Source organism: Haliotis rufescens, unplaced genomic scaffold (assembly GCF_023055435.1).
Source record: "Haliotis rufescens isolate VD_foot unplaced genomic scaffold, xgHalRufe1.0.p SCAF_70, whole genome shotgun sequence".
Taxonomy (NCBI): domain Eukaryota; kingdom Metazoa; phylum Mollusca; class Gastropoda; order Lepetellida; family Haliotidae; genus Haliotis; species Haliotis rufescens.
The window spans coordinates 1,973,772-1,989,483 of NW_025964362.1; the positions used below are offsets into that span (position 1 = coordinate 1,973,772).

Below are 15,712 nucleotides of genomic sequence, written 5' to 3' on the forward strand. Positions count from 1 at the left end.
ATATGATTGTGACACAGATAAAGCTGATTCTTAACTTCATTAGGCCTTGCTTTTTATGTTTCCTTGTTCTAAACTGATGTTTCAAATTCCAACAAACAAATTATTAATGTTTTTCTTTTTTCATTTCACACCAAAAGATATCTGCATTGCACAATGACTTTTATTATTTTTTTTAATATCTTGGCACACTTGTGCATGTGTACTAGTATTGGGACTCTGGTATTCTTTCAGGTTTGGAGATTCAATCAATTCATTGTGAAAACATTTTTAATTTCTTACATAAGTTACTTTGATCTTGATAAGATCAAACTAGATCCAAATTAATTTGAGAAGATTAAATTATGCAGTCTATACATTTCAGCCAGTCTGTCTAAAATCCGGTCCTATTTTTAGTCAATAATAAATGAATGAAAATTTAAGAAAAAATATACCTTACCTGAGTGAATCAGTCAATATGCATATTGACTGAAATGTTCAGTCAAAATACATATTGGGCCTGATTATAGACACTGACTGTAAAATATGTAAGTATAATCTGTTATATGCAAAAACAAATAACATAAATAAATCCATTTATCTACATGGAATGACTGTGGGGTTCAATTTCCATTTATTTAACTATCAGAAGATTTGATGATAAACTTTCATATTCATATTTTCATATAAAATTCATATTTGCTATATGATAATAATAACTACAAAATATACTTTAAAATACAGGTGTCTTGAAGTACTGTTGAATGAAAATCAGGATACTTAGATACAGCAGGATAGTGTGTGGGTTTGTATGGGAAATTTGTCAACATTAAAAAAAATATAATGTTACTAAAACAAGAAGATAAAACTTTGATTTAGATCTATTTATGCATCATACACATTTTGTGGGGTATTCAGTATGATTTGTTGTTTGTTGGGACACATCTCTGTAATTAACTACTATTTTAAGAGCATGAGTATCAGAATTCTGTAAGAAATGATGGATCAATGAATTAACACCTGTGATGACTCAGAGCACTTAATGGTGGGACACATGTTATAAGGGGCAGAATAATATGGGTAAATCTCTTATTTCAAAGTATGATGACTAGTATGCATATTGCAACTGAGTAACTGAGTGCTTAATAGCTGCATGGTAGATGTTCATTAGGCCTATTTCTACAAAAAATAATATAAATTTAAATATTCAGATGCAAATATAAAAAAAGTAACATTTAAAATCAGTTGTTTTATTATTTTGAACGTTATTTCTTCTTAAAATATTTGTAAAGGCACGGATGTATACTTACTATATAGATCATTGGTAAAGGCCTGTCAAAGATGTCTGTGTGCTGCAAATGTTGGCGTATCACTAATTTTATTAAATTGAAGTTCGTGGTAGTATTTGTTGAGATTTGAATGCATGAATTGCTGTAGGAAATGCCTCGCTGTTTTCTGACGTAGAAAATACCGTGACAATATACCATTTTTCATGACGTTTTCCCCGCTATATTCCAAAGTGACAATTCGTCTTGTAGTTGAAGACTCAACAAATGTTGATAATATAAACTAATAATCACTACAAAATATGTGCTAGTTAAAAATATTCAGTTGTAAACGACCGTTTTTGAACGCAGGTGCAACAGGATAACTCTTTAGCTTGGCTCCGTCTCTACATGTCAGTCGTTGTCGCAGCGCGCATTGATCCGGGAACCAGACCGGAAGCGACAGGTTGGACCGTCGCTTATATCATTTCAAAAGGAGAGTTATCGTCCTTTGGAACAAAAAGATCGCCCATTTGTTATCAAATAAAAGGAAACAACAATATCGGTTTTGAAACATTTACTGCAATCAACACGAATGTCACTGACCAACTTACAATGGAAACGTCATAGAACAAACCAGATGACGTCACTATTGAACGTGACGTCACCTATCCCTATCCTATGACGTCACCTGACAACGGGCGTGATAATGGCCCGTCGTCAAGCAATGTGAGGGCATTATCAAGTTACAGAGGCCCGCTCATTTTTGATAACATGCGGGCGGTTTGATGATAATTCTATCTATTTTAGCTATAATGACTTGTAGTGTAACCATGGAGTTTTAGATAATTTTTGTCATTAAACAATATATCACGTGATTAAAAACGGGTCCGGGTAGTCCTCTGGGTACCCGGGTCCTACTCAGTACCCATCCAACCCGTCCCAGCCCTACTGGAAAGTATCTGCACCCAGCCCACGAGAGGAATCAGACCTTCACATTGAACAATGATTATTGTCAACCTGGGAATCACCATTCTGCGATCAGTTTCTGGAGTATTTGGTTATCCCCAAAGTGTTTAATTGGGTTCAGATCAAGGTTTGTTATTAATTGGAATTGGATTTTGAATCAGGTGGTGCTTATTTAATGTATAAGATACATGTAATGTCAACTTGCACTATGGGACAACATAGATTTTTATTTAGGCGAGGTTTAGAATATAGATTCCACCAACCTTCAGTCATCATGCTTTTCCTTTAAAAAAATGAAACAAATAATGCAAATGTAGCAATGTTATCTTTCAGGGGGAAACAATATGATAATCAGTTAATTTGCACTGGCCTTATCTTAATATATATTCAGATATCATGTTTACGATTATTTTTCTGTAAAACTAATTGAGATTCATAGTCTGAATTGATGTATAAGTGAACTGATTATCTTTCATATGTAATATATTTTTGGGAAAAAACCCCGAAAAAAATCAAAATCAACTGTATATGTTTTTATATGACAGTTGGCTTGAAGTTGTATCTCGCTTATATTACAATAGTCCTAATATTCTTTTACTATTAAGTTATATATACTATTTTCTGTCTACTGTTGATATTTTCAGATAATCATGTAGACAATTTAATCTAATTTAAGATGAAGATCAATGAGGTATATGTGGAATAATCAACGAGCTGAACGTTTTTTTCAGCTAATTATAACAACAACAACAAAAAATTAAAATAAAAAAAATGTCAATCCTATAGAGAACTCCACTAATGTCAGCCTATTGTTCTGAGGAAATAATGTATCTAACTGTGATGCAATAAAAAATGGATGATGGCATACGGTTTGATCTCAGCAATGTAGTAATGTGATGTCATGTCTCTTCAACTGACCAATCAGCATTGAGAGGCAATAGGCACATGTCAGAAAGTTACTACCTTTCAGTCAGTATACTGTGTCTGTGTGGTATCCATGTTTAACGATGGTATGGTATCTCCGTGGGCTAGCACAATATAACCAACATCAATGTGGACAAGTACAAGCAGCCACACACACACACAGAGACGCACATACACACACGCCAGAAACCTATGATTGTGGGTTCTAATCCCGGTTCACCCCGATTATGTTTCTAGGTTTGTCAGCACCATACCCACCGGTGAAGTGTTAAACGTCTGAGACCTGCATCGCTTCGGGCTTTCCTCCCACATTTAGCTGACACGCCTTGATATAACTGGAATAATGTTAAAAGCGGCGTTAAACCCAACTCACTCACTCCTAAAAATAATACACATAATCCAGGAGTGTCATGAAAAAATGGACAGTTTTTAAATAATATATATTCTGCATTTTGTCATGGGCAGGGTCATGGAAATAAACGTACAAGGACAAGGAGAGGGCCATCCAAAATATGACAAGCATTAGGAGATGGTCATTATATTCTGTACATTAGTGCACCAATAAGCCCTAACCAACCCTCCCTGTAATACGTGACCAGTCCCTAAAAGTGGACTATGACCAATTTTCGGTCTTCGTTTGGATGTAACCAGTGAAGGAGACAGCGGCAGACATTATCTGTGTTTAATTTGGGTAATCAATTACTATTAACTTAATCACTTCACAAAATGTTAGCTTCAGTCACTCTATATATATCAGAAAACACTCTTTCCAGCCTACATAAACTAGTCAAAAAAATTAAAGTACTCCCAATTTTTTATATGACTCCAGTTAACCTGTCATGGCTTGTGGGCATTTTGCCACACCCAGCCTTTGAATCGTGGGTGTTCTTTCACTTGTTTTGAGTAGTATATGTTTGTTGATTGTAGAGGGAGTGATTGATGATGATGATGATGATGATGATGATGATGATGATGATGACGTGTTGATTATTGTCGTGTCATGGATTTGTCTGTATTTAAAAGTTGTGATGTAGAGATTCCTAACACTCTGCTGGTCAGATCTTTGCTACTTTTGCTACACATTTTTGTGGTAATAAATAAATTGATGGGTTATTTCGTTGGTGTGTCATGAATCTGCATGTCCTGCCAAACTGAAGAATTTAGGAAGGAGATTCCACAAGTTTTTCCCGGAATAACCTGAGTTGGTCACGAATGCATTGGGACGTCATCGTCACCAGGACGTCACAATCAATTGACATCACTAATCTCTCTTCCACTAAAATAGGGTAGAGCGAGCCGAGAGCCGTGAAGGGGTCTTTTTCAAAGATACTGGGTACCGTTTCATAAAGCAGTCGTAAATTTACACGCTCGTAGAGTTTATGCCATATTTGCGCGGAGTTATGCCATGGTCTAAGACTATTTCACAAACCTACACTAAAACTGGCGTAAACCGCAGACACCTTACACGCCTGTCAACTATGAGCTATCTCTGTTTGTGAGGTGGGAAAATTGAAAGCACGAGAGTTACCCACCGTGGCAGGAGCTCCGAGCAGACGATGAAGTGGAATAATATTGAGGACATTCGTGAAAAGAAATCGAGGAAAAGAAAATTTTCGCCAGAGAAATCGAAATTCTTACGGAATACGTCGGTTCCAATTCAGACGTTTTGTTTTACTACTTTTCATCATGCATCACGAACAACAGAAAGAAGAAAATATGGGATAAGATTCTGACAAAGTGGGTGTATTTCTATGGCATTGAACCCCAATATTCAATATGAAGTATGCTTTTTATTTTTTTAGTGATAGACCTATGCCGTTTAGAGTTATCGCGCTTGTTGTTATGCGGGCGCTTGTTGTTATGCGGAAGTAAACACATAGGGATACAAGTTGACTGTACTTGAACTAGTTTGACGCCTTCTTTGATAGTACAATATTTGAAAAGGTAATTTTTTTTGCCAGGGGTACAGATCTAATATAGATCTATTTGTGAAAAAAATAATTAAGTCCTTACCAGACAATAAGCCGGAACTATTTCTCGAAACTGATATGGCCTATTCAGAAAGCATCTTCCCGAGGCAAGAGAGTTAACTGACTTTAAAAGTCCAGTTTCCACCCTTGCCGAACTAGGCTGGAATTCCTGGGCTTGATCATAGCGCCACCAGTGGCTATTACGAGTTATGTCCTTTCTAAGTCTCTCCTATTGACCAATACGATTCAACCTCTCGTATCACTTGCATTTGCTTCAAACAAAACGGTGGCGCCCAGTCAATACAATCTGATCGATAATCAAGATCTATATTGTGATAAAACGAGCCTTACATCGCGAAGTGCATCAAATCACGTGAGCACCTTGAATAAAAACATGAAAAGATTTAGAAAATATCTGTTGACAACGAGTTAGCGGTGCACATGCTTTGCAAATCCTGCAGTCGACTGAAATCTTCATGACACTTTACGAACCGGATTTCGATTTCGGTGCGCGATTTTGATTGGACTATGCATAGACTCGTTAGTCCACACTCCGTCGCAGTGGTGACTCAGCATAACACCACTGCCACAGGCTAATTTGCATATCACGTGACCGGACTTTTCTCTTGTTTGTAAACAAACGCGCTTTTCCCGAAATCAGTATAGAACGGACTAATGCAAGTATTTGGGGGCGCTTTACATATTGTTTTGCATAACTATATAGATATGCTACTACAACTGCGACAGTGAGTTGCATGACAATATATATTTATGCATCAAAGTGACCGTGTCGCTAGCTCTCCGTTGGGCTTCGATGACAGCACGTGGAGCCGTACAACCAATGTAAACATAGGATAACTACGCAAAAACAAGTAGATTTTTACGTATTTGCATACTTTTTCAATGAAAGTTAACCATTCTTTGACATTTGTTTATGAAAATGTGTAGACTTGTCAAACATGAAACGGATGAAAAGCATATGCAATATCTTGAATGGACTGTGAAAGATGTGACGAATCGTCACATGGCGCTGGCCTGTGGCAGAGGTACTATGCTAGCTCGCTGCCGGCCGCATGGAACTCTGGGTAGGAGAGTGTCGTTAGTCCAGCCAAAATGTAACTCCATAATACCAGCCTAGTTCGGCAAGGGTGGAAGCTGAACTTTTATAGTCAGTTAACTCATTTGCCGCGGGAAGATGTTCAGAAAGGTACCTGGGGCACATGTCTACAGTAGCCTTTGCCACAGAGGTCAGAGGGGCACCTCATACTCTGGTGTCCTCAGCCATGATAGTGCTTGAATATTGCTTGTTTGTTTGTTGTTTAACGCCACACTCAGCAATATTCCAGCTACTTGTCGTCGGTCTGTAAATTATCGAGTCTGGATCAATCCAGTGACTGACATCACGAGCATCGATCTACGCAATTGGGAAACGATGACATGTATCAACCAAGTCAGCGAGCCTGACCACCCGATCCTGTTAGTCGCCTCTTACGGCAAGCATGTCGCCTTTTACAGCATGCATGGGTTGCTGACCTATTCTACCCTGGGTCTTCAGGTGTGGAATATTGCTAAACGCGGCGTAAAACAATACAAGTTACTATACCACAATGATCATTGTTGAGTAAGTTAGTGTAAGTTCGGGTTGTATATCACACATAACAAATTGACATCAGTTAAAATAGAAGATACATGAAGATATTTAGAAAGATGCTGTTTATTACAATATAGATTAATTTAATCTACAGTATTCAAGAGATGTACTGAAGAAATCTCATCATTTTGCTGACAAAATTGCCATATACATGTTTGACTTGATATTTCGCCAAATAAGAAAAAATAATAAGACAATATCGTTTCTCATTTTCAAAAGCAGGCAGTGATGTGATATTTTGATACAATCTCTGGATAATGAAGTACAACACCCAAGAAAAGTAATTTATCATGTTTAGATCTGTTTCTGCCGGTCTTACATTCAAAGCAGAGGTGACAGGGTTTGTCTTCTGAGTATTGCTACAAAACCGACACTGGCGTGAGGTGAAGGTGAAATTGGGTTTAACGTCGCTTCCAAGATTATTGCACTTATATAGCGACGTGCATGCACGTGTATGTGTGTGTGTGGCTGCTTGTACTAGTCCGGACTGATGCCGATTTATAGTGCTAGCTCACTGAGATACCATGCCGCAGTTTAACATGAATACCCCACTCAGACACAGTATACTAACTCCGAGCCGACCAGTCCTTGTTTTAGCCCCTTAATGCCGAGCGCCAGACAGGGTAACAACAAGTACAATCTTTTAACGTCTTTTTGTATGACGCGGCCCGGGATCGAACCCTGGACCTTCCGCTCTCCGGGCGGACGCTCTACCACAAGACCATGTAGGCGGTCGACACTGGCGTGACTTAGTAACCTCGTCTGTATATGATAAATCCTTTTTGGTCTGTCTTGAACTTGTGTCTAATACTCAATGAATTGAAACCAATATCCTATTTAACTATGTGAATAATCATTATAATAATGTTCCTCATTCACTCCCCGGACAAACACCCGCAAACAAGAGAAATTTGCTAACGTTTAAGAAAAAAAAGTGAAGAAAAAAAAAGTACTTCGCTGCTTACCTCAGTCAACACAATCAGCTGAAACGGGCATGAACCATTCACCAAAACTATCATCCGAATTTCTGCAAAAATATTGCAATTGTTAAGTTTGATCCGAAACACCTAGTCTTATGGGATCCGCGCTATCCAGAACTGAGGGTAAATCATGATCAGCTGTTGCAGTCGACGTACGCCAGGACAAACACAGCCGTGGTAACCTGCTACTTCAACGACACCAATCTCATTAAAATCAGATCGAAGTTCTCGCTGCCGCTAAACAAAGCTTTGTTCAGCGCTAGCGAGAACAAAGATCTGATTTTAATGAGATTGCAACGACACCAAATGACTCCACGAGCCGAATACGCATTTCGTCGGTTGCATGAACTCGACTTTGGAAGGAGCAAAACCACTGGTGGAAAGAGAGCACTGCCGGAAATTCGTCTCGAGGTGATAAATGTTTCACAGCGTCTGTTTAAGTGAAAATTTGCTCGTGCACGTCAAGTGCCATTGATGTGGTCGGATAGCTTTTTTTTCTGCGCCACTTTGCTCCCTATGGATCCGAAATATCCGTTAACCTGCATGGATCCGAAATTAACGGCTAATGATAGTAATCATGCGGTTCCTTCAATATTTTTGTTGTAACAGCTATTGCAGTGACGCGGTTACAGTGGAAACGTAAGTTTTCTTTCATGATGAGCGAGTTGGGTTTAACGTCGCTTTGAATAATAGTATTCCAGTTATACAACGGCGTGTCAGCTTAATGTGGGAGGAAATCCCGAAGTGATGCAGGTCTTAGACGTTTGGCGAAACCCACGAGGACGGGCATGGTGCTGAGAGACCGATAAACATTATCAGAACGAACCGGGATTCGAATCCACGATCATACACATCGTTCTCATAAGTACTGCTACAAGTTATACTGTTATGAACGTAGCAGTAATTTTCTGGCGTCGAACCTTTGAACCTACCCTTATTTAAACCGTGAGTGAAATGTGAGCTTTTTTGCTCTTTAGTTTTTTTACAACCGTTTGGAACTAGAAATCATAGCTAAAGTTTAAATGCTGTAGCATTAATTTCTCCCTGGAGAAATAGACTCTTGTGTCTGGTAGTCTATTTCGCCAGTGATCCATACTAGATCAGTTGTTTCATATCACTTAATCTGGAGTTAACCGATCAAACTATTCCCGGCGAACCTCAAGGCTATTAATTATGTCGATACGTTGTACGCATGCTAATCAATATTGGTTAGAGGTATTCATGTTTTCAATGCAGATCCGAGCCACGACAAGAGATAAATGAATTAATCATAATTCCTGATGTTGGAGCAGATGAACTTGGGATCTCGGCCATAGTATGTGTAGTCACGTACATTCTGCAGGTCAACGACCGTGCACGCACTGGTGGCGCTCCGTCCCGTCAAAAGCGACGCAGAGGAGAACCACTCGTCCTCGTAGATGTCATAACACTCGACCTGTGCAGTAGTTGACGTCCCTGTGAGAACATAATATAATATAAACTGAGATATAAAATTAATAATATGTTAACTGTGGACATGTATTGTTTTGTTGTTGTTTTTTCTCCCACGCACCAATGCATTATGCGTAGAGAACTATCTATGTACGTGCTTAAATATAAGGCATTTATGAGACATCTCTTTAATGACTATTGAAACATAAACGCAATCAACTAGCATGGTATCACAAACAATTTATATGTGTATGGATAAACGAGGCTTTTGAATTATTTCGGTTATATGACAGAGTGTCAGATTATGTTGGAAGGAAAGGTGAAAGGTGAAATTGGGTTTAACGTCGCGTCCAAGATTATTGCACTTATATAGCGACGTGCATGCACGTATGTGTGTGTGTGGCTGCTTGTACTAGTCCGGACTGATGCCGATTTATAGTGCTAGCTCACTGAGATACCATGCCGCAGTTTAACATGAATACCCCACTCAAACACAGTATACTGACTCCGAGCCGACCAGTCCTTGTTTTAGCCCCTTAATGCCGGGCGCCAGACAGTGTAACAACAAGTACCATCTTTTAACGTCTTTTGGTATGACGTGGCCGGGGATCGAACCCCGAGCCTTCCGCTCTCCGGACGGACGCTCTACCTCTAGACCACGGAGGCGGTCTGGAAGGAAAGACTGTAATGAACCACACCGTAGACATTTAGTTTGTTTGTTGTTTAACGCCGCATGCTGCAGTCAGCAATATTCCAGGTATATGACGGCAGTCTGTAAATAATCGAGTCTGGACCAGATAATCCAGTGATTGATATCATGAGCATCGATCCACGCAATTGGGAAACGATGACATGTATCAACCAAGTCAGCGAGCCTGACCACCCGATCCCGTTAGTCGCCTCTTACGACAAGCATAGTGGCCTCTTTCAGCAAGCATGGGTTGCTGAAGACCTATTCTAGCTCGGATCTTCACGTGTCAGATATTTAGTACCTTGATGAAACCCAAGGGTCATAACCAAAGCGACACTAGAAAAGGGCTTAACCTACTGTACCCATGTGGAGAATCGAACCAGGCCTTCGGCGTAACGAGCGAACGCTTCAGCATCTAGGCTACCCCACTGCCCGGATTGGTAAGAATTCACACATGTGATATTTACTGTGCAAATAGCTGTGAAGCCCTGTATATAAAGATACCACTTCATTCATTATACACGTAGTTACCGTCGTAACCGCCGATAGCGAAGAGAAGGCCGTCGCAGACGGTGGCGGCGAAGTTGCTTCTTCCGATGCCCATATCGGCGACCATCACCCAGTGTGACACTCGAGGGTCGTACTTCTCAACTGGGATGACATTAAAATAAATTTGAACATATGCTGAAATACAATACTATCATCAGTACATTGCTAAAAAAATCTTTGAAGATCTAACGTTGGTTGTTTAACCCCGCACTCAATATTCAAGCTGTATGGCCGCGGCATGTAAATATACTAATTAAAATAATAATCGAGTCTGGTCCAGACAATCCAGTGATTGATAATGTGAGGAACGATCAACGCCGTCGGGGTGCGATGACACGCGAACCAAGTCACCGAGCCTGACTACCCGATCAATTGATTTGCCTCTTACGACCAGCATATAGGTTGCTGGGAACCAATTCCCCAGGGGGTGCACTGGTTGATTTACTCATTGGCTCATAAAAGACGATTATGTTATTTAAAATGAAACAAATTAAACAAATTGAACATGTTATTGTTCTTGACGCGGGCAGATTTCCTATCGTTATTCAACTCCACTTTAGAACAGGTCTTCAGCAACCCATGCTTGCCGTAAGGGCGACTTTGCTTGTCGTAAGAGGCGACTAACGGGATCGGGTGGTCAGGCTCGCCGACTTGGTTGAAACATGTCATCGCATCCCAATTGCGTGGATCGATGCTCATGATGTCAATTACTGGATTCTCTGGTCCAGACTCGATTATACACAAACCGCCGTCATATAGCTGCTCTTTTGCTGAATGAGCTGTTAAAGAAACACTCCACTTTCACTGTACACCAGTTTGAAAAGCATCGACATGTTGGGGTGCTGCGTCCCTTTTGACCCCCATTTCAAAATGCCTACCGACAATGGTTGAGATAGGTAACGTTTCCACTAACCAGAATTTGATAAACAGTTTCAAATACTTCTACTTTTTAAGCTTGCAAACTGTCATCGTCGAGGTTTTTACCTGTTTTTAGTCTGCGATTTCCACTGAATCCACCAATAGCGTAGACCGACCTCCGATACTTGACCAGCGCCACCCCGCTCCGAGGGGAGGATAGAGATTCTATGTCTGACCACTGGTCAGTGTTTGGGTCGTACATCTCCGCTGTGTCCAGACAATGTTGGCCGTTGAAGCCACCTGCCACGTACAGCTTCCCTGCAACATCAGACAGTCATCAGCAAGTATTGCCAGAAATACCTCTCAAGGAGCTGAGAATGCAGCACGATATTATGATGTCATGAGCTCAGAGCATGTATTGAATACCAAACGATCGATAACCTTCAGGCAGTATACGGATACATTTGGAAAGGTTTCATGAAAATTATACACGCCGACATAACATATTTGATCAGGCTTCTGAACATCGCAGGCATGGTGACCTATCGAAGCGTCTTAAAATCCTTTGACGTCCACGTCACAGCGCGGCCAAGATTGCTGGGGTTTTTTTCCCACCCAGGTGTCATAATTATGTTGGATCAAGGCAGAGAGAGGAAAGCTTATGTGTCCCTAATGAGAAAACAGTAAAAAATATCTTACCGCTTAGGGCAGTCGCCCCCGCGTCACTCCTGACGTGCCTCATACTTGCAGCAACCACCCATTGATTCCGTGCAGGGTTGTAATACTCCACCGAGCTGTGTCGGACGAACCCGTCAAACCCCCCACAAGCGTACACTTGACCATTTAGAGCAGCTGCGCACACGTAGCACCGTTTTGCATGCATTGGCGCAACTTCCGTCCACACCTTCAAGTGGCAATCAAATTTTCGAGTCGTGTTTAAATACTTCGTAGCCGTGTAGCCTCCTACCACATAGATGCATTGATCGAGAGTGACTAAAGCGTGGTAGGCGATGTTCTGGTCAAATGTCAACTTGACGTTGCGATACCAGCGGTCTGCACGGTCGTCGTAAGTTTCGAAGAGGCCGCAGACGCCGTCGTGGCACCAGCCGCCAAGGACGAAAATGACCTCGTGTGGAACTCTTGGACGGAGCATGGGGTTCGATGTTCCCTGGAGGAAAGGAATTCGGCATTGCTGGTTGATTTCGCACAGTTTGTAACCCTTCTTTACGAGTGCCGCACAATCTGGTGACTTTGAAATGTCCCAATTCCTGAGGAGGCAGTCCTCGAATGTCCTCACTCTCACAAGTCCAAGTCTGGTTGAGGACAAGAGACTAAAATAATGTTTTTTACGGGCCTTCTCGTCGAATTTAACCCAGTTCATAATCGCCTGAACCACTTCGTCCTCTTCGGGGAAATTTAGTTCATCCGCCTGTAGAAGCTCACACAATTCGTTTATATTCAGACTTTGAAATTCGGAGTTTCTCGAAACAATGTGTGCGATATTTCTCAAGACAAACCACCGAGATTCTTTCGCTAGATTCGGACAGTTAAAATATTGCGCCAGTCTCATTATTCCGATGCTGTTCTCGACGCACAAGCTTTCCCGCAGGAAATCACTGCAGATTTTAACAAGCCCGAACACATGAAGCCTGTCGGCAGCGCACAAGACATTCTCAATATTATTCGAGTTTAGATTTGCATGTCTAGTGTAAGCGTACCTTACAATAGCCTCCATATCTCCATGTCGAATTCCTGGAATTTCTATCGCTGCCTGACCAGATTCCTTCATTTGGGAAGTAAAGAGAGCACGAAAGTAGAGACTGCAACTCGCCATCACAGCTCTGTGAACATAGATCTTTTTTCCTTCGTCAGGAAAGTTGATCAAAACGTCACAAAATAGGCCTTGATCCCTCATGTCAGTTAGCTGGGCATGAAACTCCTTTGTGAATTCCTCCATGATTTCTGCCATAGTTGCTTCAGCTTGTACATCCTTCTGAGTTACACATGTAGAGGCCATCATGCCGTTACCACTGACGTCAACCAGGAAGTGAGAGACAAATGCGAATGACGTCATCGATAACATTCCTTAGCAACGATCACCACACAACATTAGCTGAGAAAGTCAGTCGGAACGGATCGGGCATTTACGCTAAAACTCTTCAATATGATATAATTATACTTTGATGCGACACTCATCTTTTATTGTAAGTTCATTTATCCTTGTTAGATAATGTTTGATTTATCTATAATTATAATACTGGTCAGGGATGGAAATTAGTACTAACCCGCAAGCCGGGACCAGTTTTGTTAGGTATCTCAGGGCTAAAAAGAATTTCATACATTTTGTGGGTATTGATTGCTATTTGCTGTCACTATTCCGACCAGAAGACGTTCTTGGTTAATGTCCATCCCTGTTGGGTCAAAAATACCACTTTAACCGACGCTAAATTTCCTATTCCGTTTGCTTTCGATTTTGAAAATCTTTATATTTCACCTCGACCCTGTGTAGGCCTATCGTTAAACACATACGAGGATTCGGGTCAGTTCCATCTTGATAAATTTAGGGAACTGATTTGTGAAAATATGTACAGAGAACTTAAAAGTGCAAGTGTCCTGAAAAATAGTCATAGATATTTCTTACATCATTATGGTGCCAGTGATGAACAAAACGATGGCCTAGAATTTTTTTGGTGTCAATTGTCGCGCTTATTTAAAAGTACGTAGTTTGTGTTCTGTATTTGTCACACCCTAAACGGATGTTAAAAGCGCTAACCAGGAGGCGTGTATTAATTGGCACGGCCGGCTATGCCTGCAAGCTTGATACAGAATGTACGCGATCGTTTCATTAGTTGTTGGGAGACCCGTGTTGAATATATAATACTGGTATTATAGTGAATTAAATAACATCGTAAGATATTTTCATTTTCATTCTCAGGGGCGCAGGTTCCACACACAATCACACACCCAATCACACACACAACCACACACCAAATCCGTCCCGTTAAAAGACTGAGCGGGGGCACGGGTGGCCCAGTCGTCTAAGGCGCCGCGATTCGCTGTGCAGAGTTGCGTCCCTTGGGCATGCCTGAAACCTATGATTGTGGGTTCGAATCCCGGTTCGCCCCGATTATGTTTCTAGGTTTGTCAGCACCATACCCTTGCTCGTGGGTTTCACCGAAGTGGTAAACGTCTAAGACCTGCATCAATTCGGGCTTTCCTCCCACATTAAGCTGACACACCGCGATATAACTGTTATACTGTTAAAAGCGGCGTTAAACTCAACTCACTCACTCACTCACTCACTAAAAGATTGATCTTTGTAGCCAATAAGCGATAGTTAACTAGAACGGTATATTCTCACCTACAGTCACTCATCTCACAAAAAAACATGTAACTGCAGTAGATTATTTCATAATGTATGCCAGCAGTCAGTCCAGGTGGCATAAAACACTCGCCCATTGTATAATGTAATGTTACACGTTAGCAAGTGACACGGATTCGCGAACAGCTGGTGTCATCACTGATTTTCAGTGGTTCATTCATATTATTTCCACGCCTATTTGCCCTTTACGCCAAGTGGAATCTGTTTCGGCAGAAAATCTAGGCTGGTTATTCTCTTTCATTGACAATTTATATTTCCTACGCCCCCATTCGAATGACCAGCAGTGGGGTAGCCTAGTGGTTTAAGCGTTCGCTCGTCACACCGAAGGCCCGGGTTGGATTCGCCACATGGGTACAATGTGTGAGGCCTATTTCTTGTGTTCCCAGCCGTAATATTGCTGAAATATTGCTAAAAGCGGCGTAAAACCCTACTCACTCGCACTGTACCTCTGTCGATTCAGTATGACATGGTTGGCCTGATCCGGGTCCGCTGACTGTGCTGGCTTCAACATGATGATCACTGTCAGCGCCAAGCAGCACCTCAGCACTCCAACATACTATTTATTTTTCAGAACATCAAGCATGTCCAATGAACGATTTTTTTGGTAAAATCCAAAGAATTTGTTTTTTTTCCAGCATAGTCGACCAGCAATATTTTGTAAACTAAATGAAGCGTCCCGGCCCTTTTGATACGCTGGATGCCGCGCCCTGCTCAGTACGCTGGATGCCGAGCCCTGCTCAGTACGCTGGATGCCGCGCCCTGCTCAGTACGCTGGATGCCGCGTCCTGCTCAGTACGCTGGATGCCGAGCCCTGCTCAGTACGCTGGATGCCGCGCCCTGCTCAGTACGCTGGATTCCGCGCCCTGCTCAGTACGCTGGATGCCATGAATGCTATCTGGTACACGGATGCCAATATTTCAATGTTTATATTTTCATCCTTTCAAAAAGTGACAAATCAATAAAATACTCAGCGCAAAGCTTATGAGCACGTATGTCATGCACACTAATCTATGTGAAAATTGGTCTAATTGACCAATTTTCTGTCAACACTCATATGACTCAGGAG

At 41.3% G+C, this 15,712-nt stretch overlaps 1 protein-coding gene across 1 annotated transcript; it reads right to left on the reverse strand.

Moving 5' to 3' along the window:
* Window positions 1-7,495: 7,495 nt before the first annotated feature.
* LOC124135277 (kelch-like protein 10) lies at window positions 7,496-13,356 on the reverse strand. Its single transcript, XM_046500546.2, has 4 exons — window positions 11,964-13,356; window positions 11,391-11,582; window positions 10,389-10,508; window positions 7,496-9,190 (listed from the first exon to the last, which is right to left on the reverse strand). The coding sequence occupies exons 1-4, from the start codon at window positions 13,345-13,347 to the stop codon at window positions 9,000-9,002; spliced, it is 1,887 nt and encodes a 628-aa protein (XP_046356502.2). The 5' UTR covers window positions 13,348-13,356; the 3' UTR covers window positions 7,496-8,999.
* Window positions 13,357-15,712: the final 2,356 nt, after the last annotated feature.

Excerpts from the sequence above, each read along its gene's own strand:
- LOC124135277 (XM_046500546.2), bottom strand. The coding sequence starts at position 13,347 with ATGTTATCGATGACGTCATTCGCATTTGTCTCTCACTTCCTGGTTGAC. Across the intron at positions 11,583-11,963 it reads GGGGGCGACTGCCCTAAGCG|GGAAGCTGTACGTGGCAGGT; the intron begins GTAAGATATTTT and ends CTGATGTTGCAG. Across the intron at positions 9,191-10,388 it reads CGCTATCGGCGGTTACGACG|GGACGTCAACTACTGCACAG; the intron begins GTAACTACGTGT and ends ATGTTCTCACAG.